A 17,217-nucleotide genomic window follows, 5' to 3' on the forward strand; every position below is an offset into this window, starting at 1 on the left:
AGCAGTCCCGACACTGCAGAGAATGGGCCATTGTGAAAGTAGTGCTTCTCTACAGTGTCCGGGACACCTTTCGGGTCCTCAGCAGGTCCCACACGGTGCACAGTGTCTCTGTACTGCTGTGCACCATGTCAGCCAGTGGGATTTAAGCAGCCTACCTATGGTCAATGGTTGACAGCCTGATTAAATTTACTCAAGGAAATCCCATTGAAATTAAAAGAACAAGTTAGGCATGCCAGTCTTGGGTGTTAATTTGTCTTGACCATGGGGCTTCCCACAGTAGTTCATGATGGGGCGTGATGGCACTCATGACATCTGGGCACCAGTTTGACTCGCTGCCCAAAAGACATGGCTTGAATCCCCCTCTTCTTTCCATATAGGGTGGAGCTGCATTCAACATTTCAGACTGTGTGAACTGGAACCACATTTAAACAACTTCACATGCCCCTGCCAAGGCAATAATTTTGCACATAACAATCTCTTCCATGAAGGAAAACTTTGCATCTGCACCTTGACATATGAACAGAGCACACAGTGGTCCGGTTCAGATGCCACACAGAACCATGGTTAAAGCTCTCTTCAACAAGCCTCTGGAGCGTGTGCTGCCCCTTCCCCTGCTCATGTGAACCTCCAAGGAATTCTATTTTCAATTTAGGTTAGAAACAAGCCAAGACTGGTCATGCCCAGGAATGACCAGATGTTGTGGACTACAACTCCCATAATCCCCAGCCAAAGGCCACTGTACTTGGGGATGCTGGGATGCTGGAACAACATCTGGGAATCCCTGGTAGAGGAAACACTGGTCATGACACTTGAACCAAGATTTACCATGATGTTTGAACCATCCAATCTTGGTTTGTTCTAACATCTTAGAAACTAGGATCTAAAACCAAGGTTTGAGGTGGGTTTCAGTTGTAAGTTTGTTTTAGGGAAGTTGGTTAGAACAAACTAACATTTGTATTTGTGAACTGCCTAGAGCCATCTGGGTGAGGCAGTATAAAAATCTAATTAATAAATAAATAGGCTGGTTTGGATGTCACAACCAATCTTAGTTTGTTTCTAACCTAAATTGGAAGTAGAATTCCATTTTTTTGCCTATAAAACTCTGAAATATGCTATTGTCCAGCGGGGTGGTAAGCCTCAGGCAAAGCCTCAGGCGGCGTGTCTGATGAGTGGCCAGCTGAGATGCTGTGAGACCAAGGAGCTGGGCTAGAGGGCCCAGGGGAAGGGCAGAGGTGAGGAGGCAGCAGCTGACGGAGGCACAGCTGAGGGGGATAAGAGTGAGAGCAGTCTGATATGGCAGGGTGGAGATCCAGTTAGCAGGGGGCACGGGATGCATCAGTTGTCAGGAAGGAGTTAAGGCAGGGAGGGAGAGAAAGGAAGAACAGATGTTTTCAGGCAGCAAGCGCTGCCTGAAATGATGCCGAAGAGCTTGCTCAGGCTCTTCAAAGCTCAAGGCCACGCCCCCTTCACATATGATGTCAAAGGGGGTGTGGCCTCAAGCTCTGGAGCTCGAGGCCACACCCCTTTTGCATGTGATGTCAAAGGGGCATGGCCTCAAGCTCTGAAGAGCCTGAGCAAGCTCTTCAGCGTCATTTCAGGCAGGGCTATTCAGCGCTATTCTGAAAGCATCTATTCTTCCTTTCTCTCTCTCTGGAGGGAGAGAAAGGGGAATAGACGCTTTTAGGCAGCAAATGCTGCCTGAAATAAACAGCAAGTGCTGGGGGCGGGGCGGATGTGGATTGGGCAATCAGGTGTGGATTAGGCAATCAGGTGCTGGTGCAAGCACTTAATGTGTTGGTTTTTCTCATTTATAACCTACTTTTACTCCAAGAAGCTCAGAGGACTGCATGGTTATGTTTACCCTTGCAACAACCCCATGAGAAAGGTTAGGCTGAGAGATAAGTGGCTGACACAGAGTCACCTGTAAGTTTCATGGATTGAATGGGGATCTGAACTTGGGTCTCCCCAGCCCTAGTCCAACCCTCTAACCACTACACGCAACTGTTTTCCTCAGCCACCCTCCTCCCCCCACTTCCCGCTCCTGGGTAAATTAAAAGAAATTTTTTTTCAACTGTATCAGTTGATCTGCTACAACATGGATGGGGATACTGACTGTTCATTTGCAAAAGAAATATTCAATTTCACCTTCAGTGAAAGAGAAGCCAAATAATAGTGAACAGAAATCAATATTTCTTTTGGAATGGATGTACTTATGCCTGATAAATATTTACTCTGTACTCATGCCTGATAAATCTTTAACACAACACAAGCATTTCACCTTCCATTGAAAGATGGGTGTCAGATGTTTGGACGAGGGGGGTGCAATTTCAGTGCTTGCCCTAGGCTCTATTTTCCCTAGATACGCCCCTGAATGGGAGGGAAAGGAAATGGCTGTTGTCATAAATTGGTATTATTTATTTATTTATTTGAAATATTTATATCCCGCCCCTCCAGTACATTACTGCTTGGGGCAGCTCACAAAACAATAAAATAGATACAATATAGAATAAAACTAATAAAATTAACCAAATGAAGTAAACTGGTTAAAAGACAGGCTAAAACCACAATCGGAATTAAGTTTCCAATTAAAAGTTATTTAAAAGCTAAAAATTGAGGATTATAAAAACTAAAAACTAAAGAACCTACCAGTTACAAACAAAGATGAAGCCTTTAAAAGCCTCTTTATAAAGATGTGCTTTTAGTTGTTCTTTAAAAACAGTGTGTGTGGGGGGGGGGAGTATGGCGAAGCTCTTCAGGGAGGGTGTTCCAAAGCTGCTTTTTATTTACAGAAAAGGGTATGCACAATTCATGTTTACCTGGGTGATGTTGGAGAATCCAATGAGGTAAGAGATTAAACACACCACAGCAATGAAGATTTTCTTCCTTGCTCTCAGCAAATGTGGATACTCGTCCATCAGGGCTGTGACGAAGCCTTCCACAGTGCAAAACTGCAGGAGGAGATGAACAAAAATACACCATCAACTCCCCTATTGGACCACTACCCCCTTTGAGGCACTGCTCTCTAGAAAAATGCCTCCCTAGCGTTACACATCAGCCTTCACAGCCACACAAAATAACACCAAACCATGGTTTGGTGCTATGAGAACAAGGCTGCATTTGCACATTACACAAAACCGAACGTCCCTTCACCTCCAGTTTCTGAAACTGTATGTCCAAATGTAGGCAACCACAATTTTGACAAGAAATGGACTCACAGGTTCCCTCCCCAAACTGTGAAATTAACCTTCAGTTATCAGGTCTCACTGCCTCCAGCTCTGGTTATGCAGTGTCACCGTTACATCCAAATGCTGCCACCACAGTTTCCCCCCGTCTGCAACTGGAGTTGAGAGAGGAAGCTCCTCCCTCATTCTGGCTTCTATTGACTGTGTGGGTTGCCCTTCATGAAAGAAGGAAGCCCACACAGCCATTTCCCCCTCCTCTCTGTAGTCAGCACGACTGCAGAGAGGTAGCTCTCCATTTCGTCCAAATGCAAGCAGGGGGAGGGGGGACATGGAACTGTGGGTCCATTGGACCCACAGTCCTGCGTTACATCTGAAGGTGGCCCAAATCATCAAGGAGTCCCGGGCTCCCTCCTGCCCTCCTACATGACAATTCCCTCCCCATTTTCCTGGTTCCAGCTTGTCATTTCATTCAAATATTTTGCAAAACCAATACACTGGATCAGAAACTAGGGTTACTCCCTGGCCAATGACTCATGTGTTCTACAGCAACAGAAGTGCAGAACAGAAGCTGCATCCATGAAAGAGACTGCTTCAGAGCTCAGCCCAGTGCATTTCTCACCAGTCAAATGCATGCAATGGGAGAAGCACAGAGTGATTTTTGCTGCACATATTCCTTGCAGCCCTAAAAGTGGCTGAAAGGAATATGTGCCTGATGGCTGCATAACCCTCAGGGACATATTCCTAGCAACCAAACAGCAATTTTAGAGGGAGGAGAGATCAGTGAAAATTTTCCTCCCTACCCCTCGGTGTGCATTTGGCTGCTCAGCAACGACCTTGCTGAACTCCAAAGCAGCCTCTTGCATGGATGCAGCTCCTATTCCTCATTTCCAACACTGCAGAACATGTGAGCCATTTGATGACCCACAGATATGAACTATCACAATTGAAAAGCACTGGATTCAACAGGATGTAAGAAGTATCAGACCAAAAACTCCACCTAGTCCAGCATCCTGCTTCAAAGGAGATGCCTTCATAGGAACATAGGAAACTGCCATATACTGAGTCAGACCATTGGTCTATCTAGCTCAGTATTGTCTTCACAGACTGGCAGCAACTTCTCCAAGGTTGCAGGCAGGAATCTCTCTCAGCCCTATCTTGGAGATGCCAGGGAGGGAACTTGGAACCTTCTGCTCTTCCCAGAGCAGCTTCATCCCCTGAGGGGAATATCTTACAGCGCTCACACTTCTAGTCTCCCTTTCGTATGTAACCAGGGTGGATCCTGCTTAGCTTAAGGGGACAAGTCATGCTTGCTACCACAAGACCAGCTCTCTTCAGGAAGCCCAGAAGCAGGAAGTAAAGGTTATAAGAAAAAGAGGGAGAACAAATATTGTGCTATGAAACCATGTGCCAATGTTTGTTCAGCTATTTCTAAACCTTGCTTATTTTACCTAAAGCCAGTGCTCTTCACGGTAAGGCCTGGGGGCCCCATCAACCCTAAGTGTGGCTCCCTGAATCATTGCTTCTTGGACCTGTGTGAAGCTTCTGTCAAAGCTGAATTATCTGCACAGTCTTTCTGGAATCGTGCGGAGATGACCATTCGCATCATGCAGTGCTGTGCTTTTCCCAACACGAGGCGGCTCCTTTGAGGGAAACGGAGCACTCTTGAACCCCAGCAGCATCTTGGAAGGTGTGCACAGAGTGCCGGGAAGTGTGTAGCCCTTCCCAGTGCTTTCCTCCTAGAGCTCTTACAAAAGGGTTTTCACACTAGAGGGTATTTTGCCAAAGTGCCCCCCACCTTGAAAAATACTGACGAATGCTGCCTTGAGTGTTTTGAGCATAAAACTCTTCTTTGGAGGCAGCCTGTAAAAACCACTTATGTTTTGCAAGACGTTACAAAACTTGAAATAATCTTTACATATCTAATGTCATTTTACACATTATCCAGTATGAAAGGTACTATTGTTGGGTTCTATAGTGTATTTTTCATATTGGATAATTGGTTTTTTTTAAGTTTTATACAAACCCTTTAGAAATAATTGGATATTATTCTACAATTATGTTAAGCTGAAATCAACAAAGGTTTTCAAAGACCCAGTAATGAGTTATTTTTAGGTTTATTGTACTGTATAGATGCATTAAGTTTTTAGTAACAAGCAATTTATCTGATCATTCATCTAATTTTCTGTAGAACTCTGTTGATGCATAAGATTGTATTAGATATATAAAAAAATTTAAACTAGTTATGTTATCTCTGAAACATTTTGTACAATATGCTATACATTGTTTTTACAGGTTGCCTCTGAAGAGCTTTGCACTCGAAATGCATAAGGCAAAAGAAAATCTTTTTTTCAACTGGTTGAATAAAGATCAAAGCTCAGTTTCATATTACCCTGTTTCTTCCACACACACCCCACACCTTTTGTTGTTGTTGCTTATTGGTGCTGTGCCTCACTTATTTGTGGAAGGTTATAGCCCTTCCCTTTGAACCTAGAGGTCCCATGTAGCCATCATGACTAGTAGCCATTGATAGACCTGTCCTCCATGAATCTGGACAATTCCCGTTTGAAAATGGCTGAAGCTATATGCAAAGTTATTTTTTGTGGTGCTTGATAACTCATTCACACATATACAATGACTTGATGCTGCAGTCAGTAAGCAACCTCCAGGAAAGATTTGATCCATATCGTCTGTGTTTTACCAGCATGAAATCTGTAGTCCACAGAGAAAAATGGCATGGCACCCAATCTGTTCAGTATTTGCATTTGTTGAACAAATAATGATAGAATAATAGAATCACAGAATTTTAGAGCTGGAAGGGATCTTGGAGGTCTTCTAGTCTCCAACCCCTGTTCAGTGCAGGAAACGTCTACAGCAGGGCTGCTCAACTTCGGCCCTCCTGTAGATGTTGGCCTACAACTCTCATAATCCCTAGCTATTGGCCATTGTGGCTGGGGACTATGGGAGTTGTAGTCCAAAAACAGCTGGGGACCAAAGTTGAGCAGGCCTTGTCTACGGAGTCCCTGACAAATGGACCTCCAGCCTCTGCTTGAAAATCTCTAGGGGAAGAGAGCTCACTCCATGAGGCAGACTGTTCCACTGTCAAATGGCTCTTTCAGCTAGGAATTTCCTCCTAATGTCTACTCTAAATTTGCTTCCTTGCCATTGTAACCCATTGGTTTTACATGTGCCTTCAGGAGCAATAGAGAACAAGTTCAGTCCTCCTCCCGTGTGACAGCCTTTCAGATATCGGAAGATAACTATCACATCTCCTCTTAGTCTTCTCTTCTCTTCTCTTGGAGTATTTACAGACAGGGCTATTACTGTGAATTTCTGCCAGAAGTGAGTGTGTGCATTTACCCCGATTTACCCCGAAGTCCATGCAAGATCTTTGGGAACCCCCCCCCCCCACACACACACACAAATCGGGCTTTCCCTTCTAAATTTCAACTCATCCCAATTTATGTCCAAGTTTTTAAAATCCTGTATTTTACCTAGTTTTTCTGGATACACCGGAGCAGCTGCCAGGGAGAGGTGCTGACACAGAGTCTTCACATGATCATTAACATGATAAGAGCAAAGCATGCAGTAGAAATGCAAATAGAAGCTGTCTTAGGGATGCAAAGAGTGGAAAAAATCAGTTTTCAGGCAGCAAGCTCTTTGAATGTTCCCATTAAAAAAACACCTCTGTGTATGTACCAGTAAAGTTTTTTGAACAATATTTGTCTGCTTGCTTAAAGTTTTTACTGGTTTAAAAAGGGTTTAACAAACAAACTGCTGTAAAGCACACCACACGTGTGTTGCGAAGAAGGGAGGCGTGGTGGCGTCCACCTCCCCTGGGAAGCCAATGCTATTGGCTAGAAGGAAAACACAGAGCATGCACTCCAGGGGAACCAGCACAAAAAGAAGACCTGAGAGCAGAGGGGAGGGGCTGCTTCCCTAATGCTGCGAGTCTAATTTGACATGGCTTCGCTCATCGGATACTCCGAGAGCTGAAAGCCCTGTGTGGGAAACCTCCAGGCTAAATATACCCAGCTCTTTTAACTGTTCCTCATAGGACTTGATTTCCAGACCTCTCACCACTCCTGTTGCCTTTCTCTGAACCTGTCCCAGTTTATCAGTGTCCTCCTTGGAATGTGGTGCCCAGAACTGGACACAGTAATGCAGTCCAAGACTGCATTCGCTGTTTTAGCTGATGCATCCTACTGCTGGCTCACATTCAACTTGTCCGCTAAGAAACATTTCCACAAGCACCGCTGCCAAGCCAGAGATCTCTCCCATCCTAGCCTTGCACATTTGGTTGCTCTTACTTCAATGCAGGACTTTACATTTATTTCTGTTGAACTTGATCTTGTTGGTTTTGGCCCAGTGTTTGAGCCTGTCAAGATCACTGTGAATCCTGATTCTGTCTTCTTAAGCTGTTAGCAATATCATTTAGTTTAATGCAGTAACCAGAACGGGACACAGCATTCCAAGGGAGATCTGACCCACAGAGAGTAGAGTGGGACTATCACTTCCTATAATCTTGACACAATGCCTCAGTTAATGCTGCCCAAGATTCCATTTGCCTTTTTTAGCTACTGTATCATCCTGTTGGTTCATGTTCAAGTTGTGGTCTAATATGATCATTATGGTTGCAGTGATTGCTGTTTGCCGTCATTGTGCCATTTACATAAGAACAACCCTACTGGGGCAGACTCTCCAGCACCCTCTTTCCCACAGTGACCCACCAGATGCCTCTGAGAAGCCCACAGGCAAGGGATGGGCATGCCCTCTATCCTGTTGTTGCTCCCCTACAACTGGTATTCAAAGGCATCCTGCCTCTGAGGCTGGAGGTTGCCTATAGCCATCAGACTAATAGCCATTGATAGACCTATCCTCCATGAATTTGTCTAAGGCCCTCTTAAAGCCATCCAGGCTGGTGGCTGTCACCACATCATGTGGCAGAGAATTCCATGGATTAATTATGTGCTGTGTGAAGAACTACTTCCTTTTGTCAGTCCTAAATTTCCTGGCCTTCAGTTTCATGGGATGACCCCTGGTCCTAGTGTTATGGGAGCGTGGGGAAGGTATTTCTCTCCACACTATGCATAAGTTTATAGACCTCTATCGTTTCCCCTTGGTAGTATTTTTTCTAAACTAAAAAGTCCCAGATGGTGTAGTCTTGTCTCATACAGAAAGTGCTCTAGACCCCGATCACCATGGTTGCCCTCTTCTGCAACTTGACAAGTACTATTTTTGAGATATGGTGACCAGAACTGTACACAATACTCCTGTGGTCTTACCATAGATTAGTATAAATGCATTATAAGGTTAGCAGTTTTATTTTCAATCCCTTTCCCTAGGGGTGTGCACAAAACCGGTTTGCCTGGTTAGGTTCAAGTACAAACCAGTTTTGAACCAGACCAGGGATGTTCAGATTTGTGCACCCACAAACATGCCCAAACAACCCCCAGTTCAGTTTGGGTTTGGGGGTTCCTCAAAAAAAACTTTTTAAATATGAACCCCTGAAGCCAACCCGGGGGTTGTTTGGTCCAAGATCAGGACAAGCAGGGACTGGTTCGGTTCAGGGGTCGCTTGACACTGAACCATCAAACCAGCCATTTTGATGTCGAACAGGTTTGAATTTGAACCTGTTCATACATCCCTACCTAAAGATCCCTAGCATGGAATTTTTGCTTTTCACAGCTGCTGCGCACTGAGTCAACACTTTCAATGAGCTGTTCACCAGAACTCCAAGATACCTCTAATGGTCAGTCACCAACAGCTCAGACCCCATCAGTGTATATGAGAGCTCTCTGTCAGGCGAAGAGCCTCATTTGTGAGCTATCTGTCAGGGACAGAGCTCAAATTCTAAAATCAAAAGAGTTCAGTGGTAAGACATATCATGAGATTAAAATGTATGGCTAAGGGGGGTGACTACAGATGGCTCTCAGATGTCATTCTTCAAAGCTCTCTTGAACTCCACAGCCCTGTGGGGTACTTGAGCATGCAACTTTATTAAGAAACAACATTAAAAGTAATTAATTTTAGAAGTTTCTGACAGTGTATGAAGAGCTGTCACCTTAAAAGTATCTGGCAGCCACCTTGGGGGGAAAGCAGCACTCGAGTAAATCATGTAAAATTACATGCTTTAAAAATGGTATTTAGAGGCATAAAAAAGAATAATGAATAAAGGAATTGTTCAGTTAGCATTTGCGTCAGTTTTTAAAAGTCTCTGACTTATAAACCAGGTCAATGCCTGCATCTCCAGTGAATAATAAATTATAAATAGCCAATGCAATGAAATAAATCGAATACTATAAAAAGGTAAATGGCATCCCCCACCCCCCGTCCGCCGTTAAAAAGCTGGGATGCAGTATATCAAAAACAGACCCATTTGTCATTGAGTCCATAAGAATTGATTTACAACAAAAGCATATGTTGCAGTTTTATTTGGATAGTACCATCCAAACTGCAGACTGTTGGTTGAGTTTTTGAATGCCTTCCCCCTCTTCAGGGGTGGGCGGCCCTTTCATGCAAAGGGAGGTAGTCGCCTCAGGCGGGGGATTCTTGGGGTGGCAAAATACAGCATACTCCCCCATCTGTCGCCATTGGGGCAGCTCTTTGGGACCCATCTGACCCTTGCCAACATTTCAAGGAGTGCCTCTCCTCACACTCCTTGCAAATCTTGCACAAAGCATGAGGAGAGAAGAGGAGGCTGGTGATGCCCTTCCCTCCTCCCTACCCCTAATGAACCTTCAGAGCATACAAGGATTGGTTTTGAAAGGGGGCTGGCTTCCAACAGGGGCATGAAGCAAGGTAAACATTTCCCCCCTCACCTCGGTGTCTACAACAATTTGGGCTGCCCCTGCCCGTCCATGGAAACACATCGACCTATTGGATGAGTATGTCAGGGGATAGGGTTCTTCATCAGCCTTTTCTTTGCTCTGCTAGTTTTCTAGGCGCAAGGAGATTTTCCCTACAGAAGAGCATTAAAATGTGATCCCTCGCCCCATACCTGCGTTTTGAATGATAAAGTCCTAGAAAAGCTGTGTTACATTATCTGGCTGCATTTGTGGATTGGCCCTGAGGCATGGTTTGCACAAATACATTTTTCATGATTCATATAAATATGGAGCCAGTTTTCTGCTGAAGCCAATGTAAGCTTCCCTCTGGGGGGAAACAGCAATCTTGGGTGGGGCGCAGTGTTCCCTCTAACAGGGATTCCCAGATGTCGTTGACCACAACTCCCATAACCCCCAAGCAAGAGCTGTTGCAGCTGGAAATGCTGGGAGTTGTAGTGGACAACATCTAGGAATCCCTGTTAGAGCGAACAGTGGTGTGTGGGACAGGTGATCCATATTAGGACCAAGGAGAGAGCATAGGGTTAAAGTCCAAGACCCCTTCACCAGCTGTTTGTGGATTTGATGGCTTACCACCCCTGGTTCACAGCCATGTATTCTTACACATTCCAGTGCCAATATTCTTTCATTCCAGTTAACAACCATTCTGGCTGATCAGCAAGGTTTTGCCTCAGAGTTTGCGTGACTCTTCTTTGATTTTTATCCAGGGCTGCCCAGCATATCCCAGTAGGCCAGAAACCTCCCCAAAACACCTGCAGTCCCAAAATAAAAACCTGGCTAGCTCTCCTCATGAGTGGCCGAGTTCCATGATAGAACTGGCACCAGTGATGGTTTTACAGTTATGAAGAATGTGCCCCCATTCACAACCGTACATTTCCTTCTTTAATATTGCATTTCTCTTAGATTTAATATGCAAGTGTGGAACAAACAGAAAACAGGCATCTGTCAGGGATGATGTAGCTCTGGGCTGCTCAACTTTGGCCCACCTGCAGATGTTGTCCTACAACTCCCAAAATCCCTGACTATTGCCACGGATCCAGCAGTCAAGAAATATGCCACAGATTAGCACTTGGTAGGGCTGCAATTAAGGCCTTGGAAAGGATATTTAAATGCCATTACATGTCTATATACCTACAAAGATTAGAATTGTTCAGACAGTGGTTTTCCCCATGACACTCTATGGATGTGAAAGCTGACTTTGAAGAAGCAAGATAGAAAGAGCATTGATACTTTTGAACTTTGTTGCTGGAGAAGACTTTTGAGGATACTATGGAAAGCCAGGAAAACAAACAAATGGATCATAAAACAAATCAATCCAGAATTTTCACTCAAGGCACAAATGACCAGGCTCAAACTATCATACTTCAGACACATTATGTGAAGACCCAGCTCCCTGGAGAAGTCTATATTTATTTTATTTATTATTTATTTATTACATTTATATCCCGCTCTTCCTCCAAGGAACCTACATACTTGAGTTTCCCTTTCACAACAACCCTGTTAAGTAGGTTAGGCTGAGAGAGAAGTGACCGGCCCAGGGTCAACCCAGCAAGTCTCATGGCTGAATGGGGATTTGAACTCGGGTCTCCCCGGTCCTAGTCCAGCACTCTAACCACTACACCACGCTGGCTAAAGTTGAAGGAAAGAGAAGAAGAGAATGACCAGCAGCAAGGTGGATAGACTCGATTACGATAGCAATGAATGCACCACTGAGAGACCTTAAAGGCCAAGTTGAAGGCAGATCATCCTGGAGAGAATCTATTTATGTGGTTGCTAAGAGTTGACACCGACTTGACAGCACTTAATCAATCAATCAATCAATCAATCAATCAATCATTTCCACTGTGGCTGGGCATTATGGGAGTTGTAGTCCACAAACAGCTGGGCGGAGCCTAAGTTGAGCAGGCATGCATGTAGCTGTTTCCTGCATGGAGGAGGTCCCTTCCAACACTAACATTCAGTGAGAGTTCTCCTCTTCTAACATGATGATCCCAGCTTGGATTTTCCTATCCCCTGTGGTTCCTATTTTGGCAATTCCCATTAAAATAAAATCAAGCATGCCACCACTTTTTCAATGACTGTAGCCATAAAATTTTCAAATTAATACTAATTAATATCCCTGGAAAGAGATCATCTCCTACTATAAGGCCACATTTTTACAAAACCCTTAAGGATTATAGATAGTGTCTGAAATGTGCAAAATATGTCAATAATGGAATCAGTAACCATGTCCAGATATTCTGATTCTGTTATCAATGTATTTCCACATGTTTGACATGATCTATAATATTTAAAGGTTTTGTAAAAAATATGGCCCTATAGTAGGAGATGTTTTCTTGCAAGTGGGTATAATATTAGCTTGAAAATCTGCTCTTGGCTTCAGTCATTTAAAAAGGGGTGACATGTTTGATTCCATTACCTTTGGAATTGCCCATTTACAAACCAAACCAAAATTAGTCAGGCAGGTCCAAATCATGTGTTGGTCATAATGTGTAATTTGGTTCTGAACCTAAACTCAGGCAAACAGGAGTTAACAACAACAACAACAACAATTTATATACCACTTTTCAACAAAAGTTTCCAAAGCAGTTTACATAGAGAAATAATAAATAAATAAGATGGATCTCTGTGCTGGGTGGGGGGGTGGATAAGGCCAGTTACTCTCCCCCTGCTAAATAAAAAGAATCACCACGTTAAAAAGGTGCCTCTTTGCCCTGTTAGCAGGGGTCTAACTGGTTAGTTAATGGCCAAAATACACATTTAAAAGGGGGGCAGGTGGGGGGAGGCAGAACATTAGAGGTTAAAGAGGGTGTTCAGAAGGAAGTGCCTTCCTTAAGATTCATTATAAGTGGGGGAGGAACCTTGAGAGCGGAACCAATATTGGAGGACTCTATGGGCCAGAACGAGCCCCAGGGATGCCAGCTGCTGACCCCTCTTAAATCAGAAAAAGGGGGTTATTTTACGGAAGGAAGAAACTTTCCACCACCTACTGCTATAAAAAGTTCAACTTTAAAAATGATACAGAGGAAAGCAAGCCAAACCAAAGGGAACCAAATAAGTCTTTGGCTCTTTATGCCCCCACCCCACAGGTTGCTTTGAAAATACCTTACCTGGCTGTCGAGGCCAAGCATCATCAGCATGGAAAAGAAGAGGATTGACCAGAGTGGGGACATCGGGAGCTGCGTGACCACCTGTGGATAGGCAAGGAAGGCCAGTCCTGGACCTGCAGCCATCAAAATGCACTGCTTAGGTTGCCGATTAACTTTATAACTCCTTTCCCCCCATCCCACCTGAAGGTCCCATGCAAGGAACTGGAGAATTTCTGCATCAAAGTTGGTGCTCCACCTCTCAGCTGCAGCCCCTCCCCTTCCTACAGCCCCTGTTATGCTGTCCCAGACAATGAATGAGTCCAGACCTCTGCTGAGGCAGGGAAGCCCACAAACACACATTTCAGGGATTGCACCCGGCCACCAGAGTCAGACGAAGAGGAGTCTGTTCAGGATGCAGCAGTGGAACTGGCTCTGGATGGGCACCTCAACAACGAGTCTGAACAGGGTCAGGAGTGGGCTAGGACTGATGAACCAGGGGTTCCTGACATGCCGACCGAACCCCAGTTAGTGTGGAGACCACCGAGGCAAGGAGCGGGAAACTTTCTGAAGCCCATCCTGACGCCTGAGAACCAGGGGACACCACAGCAGAGAGCATCCCTGTGCCCTACAAGAGAGAGGCTCCTGTACCTGGACTATTGTGGGCAGGGGGGTCCCCCACGAAGCCCCCACTGGACTCGGAGGAGTCCTCCCATCAGCCTGAACAGCGTCAGAGGGCCACAGAGCTCTCCAAGAAAGCTGGCTCACAGAGCTGCCAGGAAAGAACTCAGGCCAGGGGCTACTCATGAGGAAGGGAAAGGGTCTCTGTGTGAGGAAGAGTGCGACCCAGAAGCCAGAAGGCAGGCAGCCCCAGTGGCAACAAAATGGTTGTCAGCCTCTGTTCTGCCAGTCTCAGCTTTATTAGCCTCTCAGTCTAGTCTGCTCATGGCTGGAACAACAGCTCTGTTGCCAGCTCTTCCTTGCTCCTGGATCCAGCCAGTAGCAGAGACCTGAATGCCCCAGCTCTTGCTTTCTGACCCTGCCTGCAGCCTTGCTCCAGACCCTACCAACTACCTGGCTCCAGACTCTGCTGCTGCCCAGTATCTGCCTTCATCATCAGCATAAAGTAAAGTGTGTCATCGAGTCGATTTTGACTCCTGGAGCCCACAGAACCCTGTGGTTTTCTTTGGTAGAATACAGGAGGGGTTTACCATTGCCTCATCCCACGCAGTATGAGAGGATGCTTTTCAGCATCTTCCTATATCACTGCTGACCAATATAGTACCAGCGGGGATTCAAACCAGCAACCTTCTGCTTGTTAGTCAAGCATTTTCCCGCTGCGCCACTTAAGGTGACTCATCAGCAACCTAGCTCCAGCTTTTCTCAGCCCTGGCCTGTGACCTACCCTGACAGCCTCAGCATGACCTTACTGGCACCCCCCATTAAACTGTGAGTGAGCACTCCTGGCGGAGCGGGGGCCTTACCAATGTGCCAGAACACCATGAAGACAACTGAGATCTCTGGTGTGACCCCAACAACCAGCTGAATACCAACTGGTGTTCAGAGGTATATATATTGTCTTAGAGCATGGAGGTCCATTTAGATATCATGGCAAGCCATGAATTTGTCCAATCCCCCTTTAAAGCCAGTTCTTTTGCTCTCTGGGAAAGTGGGAAAGAGGCCTTTAATCCTCACCTGAACCTGGAGCACAGTTCGGGGAAAGGGTCAGGACCTTGGATAGCGCCAACCAGGCAAGAGAGAGCTGGTCACAGCAGATGTTTGCAGCTGCTTGAAGGTCAGGGGTCCAGTTCCTCTGGCAGTGGATTTGGGTCATGGGGTTTGCCAGTCCTGTCTCACCCCTTGAGAACTGCCCAAGTAGAGTAGTTTGGCCCCTTCCCTGATAAATACTCTGTGGCTTAAAGGGGCTTTGCAGTTGCTGACTCTGGTGGTGCTGAAGGATCTCTACTATGAATGTAATATTGAGCCTAGAAGTCAACGTTCTGAGAATTTCAGCTTCCATGTTAAAAAAAAAGGAGAGAACAAGTTTCTAGCCCTTATGCTTATGAAGCCATGCTTGAAATAATGTGGACAATGCCTGCAGAAACCTCCCAAATCAGAGGGGTTATTGGGGCAGAACTTAATGGAGAAGCAAAGTTCCTTGCCCCTTCCCCTTGATGACCCAAACCTATTATTTGCATATTATGCAAAATTATATTATGAATTATATTATATTATTGAAGAAACATATTATGCAAAATACCTAACATTGCAGAATAAATTATGCAAAGTAAGATAAATTGTGCAAATGTGTCCAGTTCGCATAATTCATATAGTGAATTCAGCTATTCATGGCACAGAATTTTAGTGGGTCTTAAAAACTTTGGCCACGTTTATCCTGTGGCTGGACGCCTGCACAGTTAGCATCTGCTTACCTGATGATGCCAGCTCAGGTATTGACTTCTTAGTGATGTGAGCCATGAAGCCCACAATGGAGAAAATCAGAAATCCTGCGAAGATGCTTGTGGTAGAATTTATGCCACAAACGATGATGGAGTCTCTAGAAAGAAGAAACTGAAAGTAGCAAAGGGGAAAGTCTCTCACAATTTCTACCCCATCAGCCAAGCAGAACAGCAAAGAGTTGAAAATGTCTGGGGGAAAACTAAGCCAGTTAATGGCAGATTCTCACTAAGGGTGGCTTCACACGACATGGAAAACACCACACTGCTGGTCCTGGAGCATGCCCGTGATCCCGACTTCTGCTGTGGGGAAAGCTCTGCCAACACTGAGTGTGTAGTTTGAAACCATAGGGACATAGGGACATAGGAAGCTGCCATATACTGAGTCAGACCATTGGTCTATCTAGCTCAGTATTGTCTTCACAGACTGGCAGTGGCTTCTCCAAGGTTGCAGGCAGGAATCTCTCTCAGCCCTATCTTGGAGAAGCCAGGGAGGGAACTTGAAACTTTCTGCTCTTCCCAGAGCGGCTTCATCCCCTGAGGGGAATATCTTGCAGTGCTCACACATCAAGTCTCCCATTCAGATGCAACCAGGGCAGACCCTGCTTAGCTATGGGGACAAGTCATGCCTGCTACCACAAGCCCAGCTCTCCTCTCCATCAGTGTCAGGAGCACAGCCACCATGATTGGACAAGAGGGGGCAAACGTCCCTGAGCTGCCAGGGTCTGGAGGTTGTGATGGTGCCCCCTTGCCCCTTCCCTGAATCCCGCAGGCAAACCAAGTGCTTGCTAGCTCGGAGCAAATGAGGGCTGCACGCCCCTGGTCCTGGCCATGCCCCCTGTGTTGAAATCAGATGCACTTCAATGCAAGGGCTGTGGCCAGGACTGGGAAGGGGAGATGCACAGTCCCTCATGTGGTCACTCACCCTCTCCCAGTCGATGGGAGAGGGCAGGAAAGAAAGCAGCAAGAAAAACTGCATGAATAGGATAAATGAAGGATGTGAGAAGTGGGTGAGAAAAGGGAATGAAAAGGGAACCTGGTAAGCTTGCACAGAGAAGGGCAAGGCGAAAGCAAAGACAGGGTCCAGTTCAAATTTTCATGGACTTGCACGGTTGCCATCAGAAGTTGTTTCTCCATGGTTGGATGGAGAGTCTTAAATATAGCTTGAGGTTTTAAGCAAGGCCCAGGTCTCTAGTTAATGGGTTGAAAACAGGGAAGGTTTTAAGAGGATTTCCCTGTGAATGTTTAAAGCCTCGCCAGCCCTCCCCGGGGATACATCTTCTCTATGAATATGCAGAGGGCAGCAAAAACCATTTCTGAAGGAACATTAGATGTTCAGTGGCCTTGAGAAAAACTCTTACTTGCAGCTGAAAGATTGTGCCAAGAAAAAGAATTCAGGGATGATCAACACGGAGGCCCTAGTCCCAGATAGAAATGGTTGTTTTCATTTGAGTGTGAAGCTAGAATGCTACATAAGTGTGATCATAGCTTTAGAAGCACTTGTACTTGTGAGCAGTTTCTGATCAGAATGCCTGTGTTTGGTAATGTGTGTGCCCCTAAATTGCTTCTAAGTAGATATACTGTACTAGTATATTTAATCCTGAGATTGTAATAAATATAAAACTTTGTATACATTACATGTACAGTATAT

At 45.3% G+C, this 17,217-nt stretch overlaps 1 protein-coding gene across 1 annotated transcript in view; it reads right to left on the reverse strand.

Annotated features, from left to right (window-relative positions):
* Positions 1-17,217, reverse strand: part of LOC128327114 (sodium- and chloride-dependent GABA transporter 1-like) — a 66,019-nt gene that overhangs the window by 18,888 nt on the left and 29,914 nt on the right. Inside the window, exons 8-10 of the mRNA XM_053255395.1 lie at positions 15,543-15,667; positions 13,135-13,247; positions 2,817-2,948 (exon numbers count right to left, since the gene is read on the reverse strand). Of these exons, the coding sequence (XP_053111370.1) occupies positions 2,817-2,948; positions 13,135-13,247; positions 15,543-15,667 (370 nt within the window). The remainder of the gene's footprint in view (positions 1-2,816; positions 2,949-13,134; positions 13,248-15,542; positions 15,668-17,217) is intronic.

This window comes from Hemicordylus capensis, chromosome 5 (assembly GCF_027244095.1).
Source record: "Hemicordylus capensis ecotype Gifberg chromosome 5, rHemCap1.1.pri, whole genome shotgun sequence".
In the NCBI taxonomy this organism is placed as follows: domain Eukaryota; kingdom Metazoa; phylum Chordata; class Lepidosauria; order Squamata; family Cordylidae; genus Hemicordylus; species Hemicordylus capensis.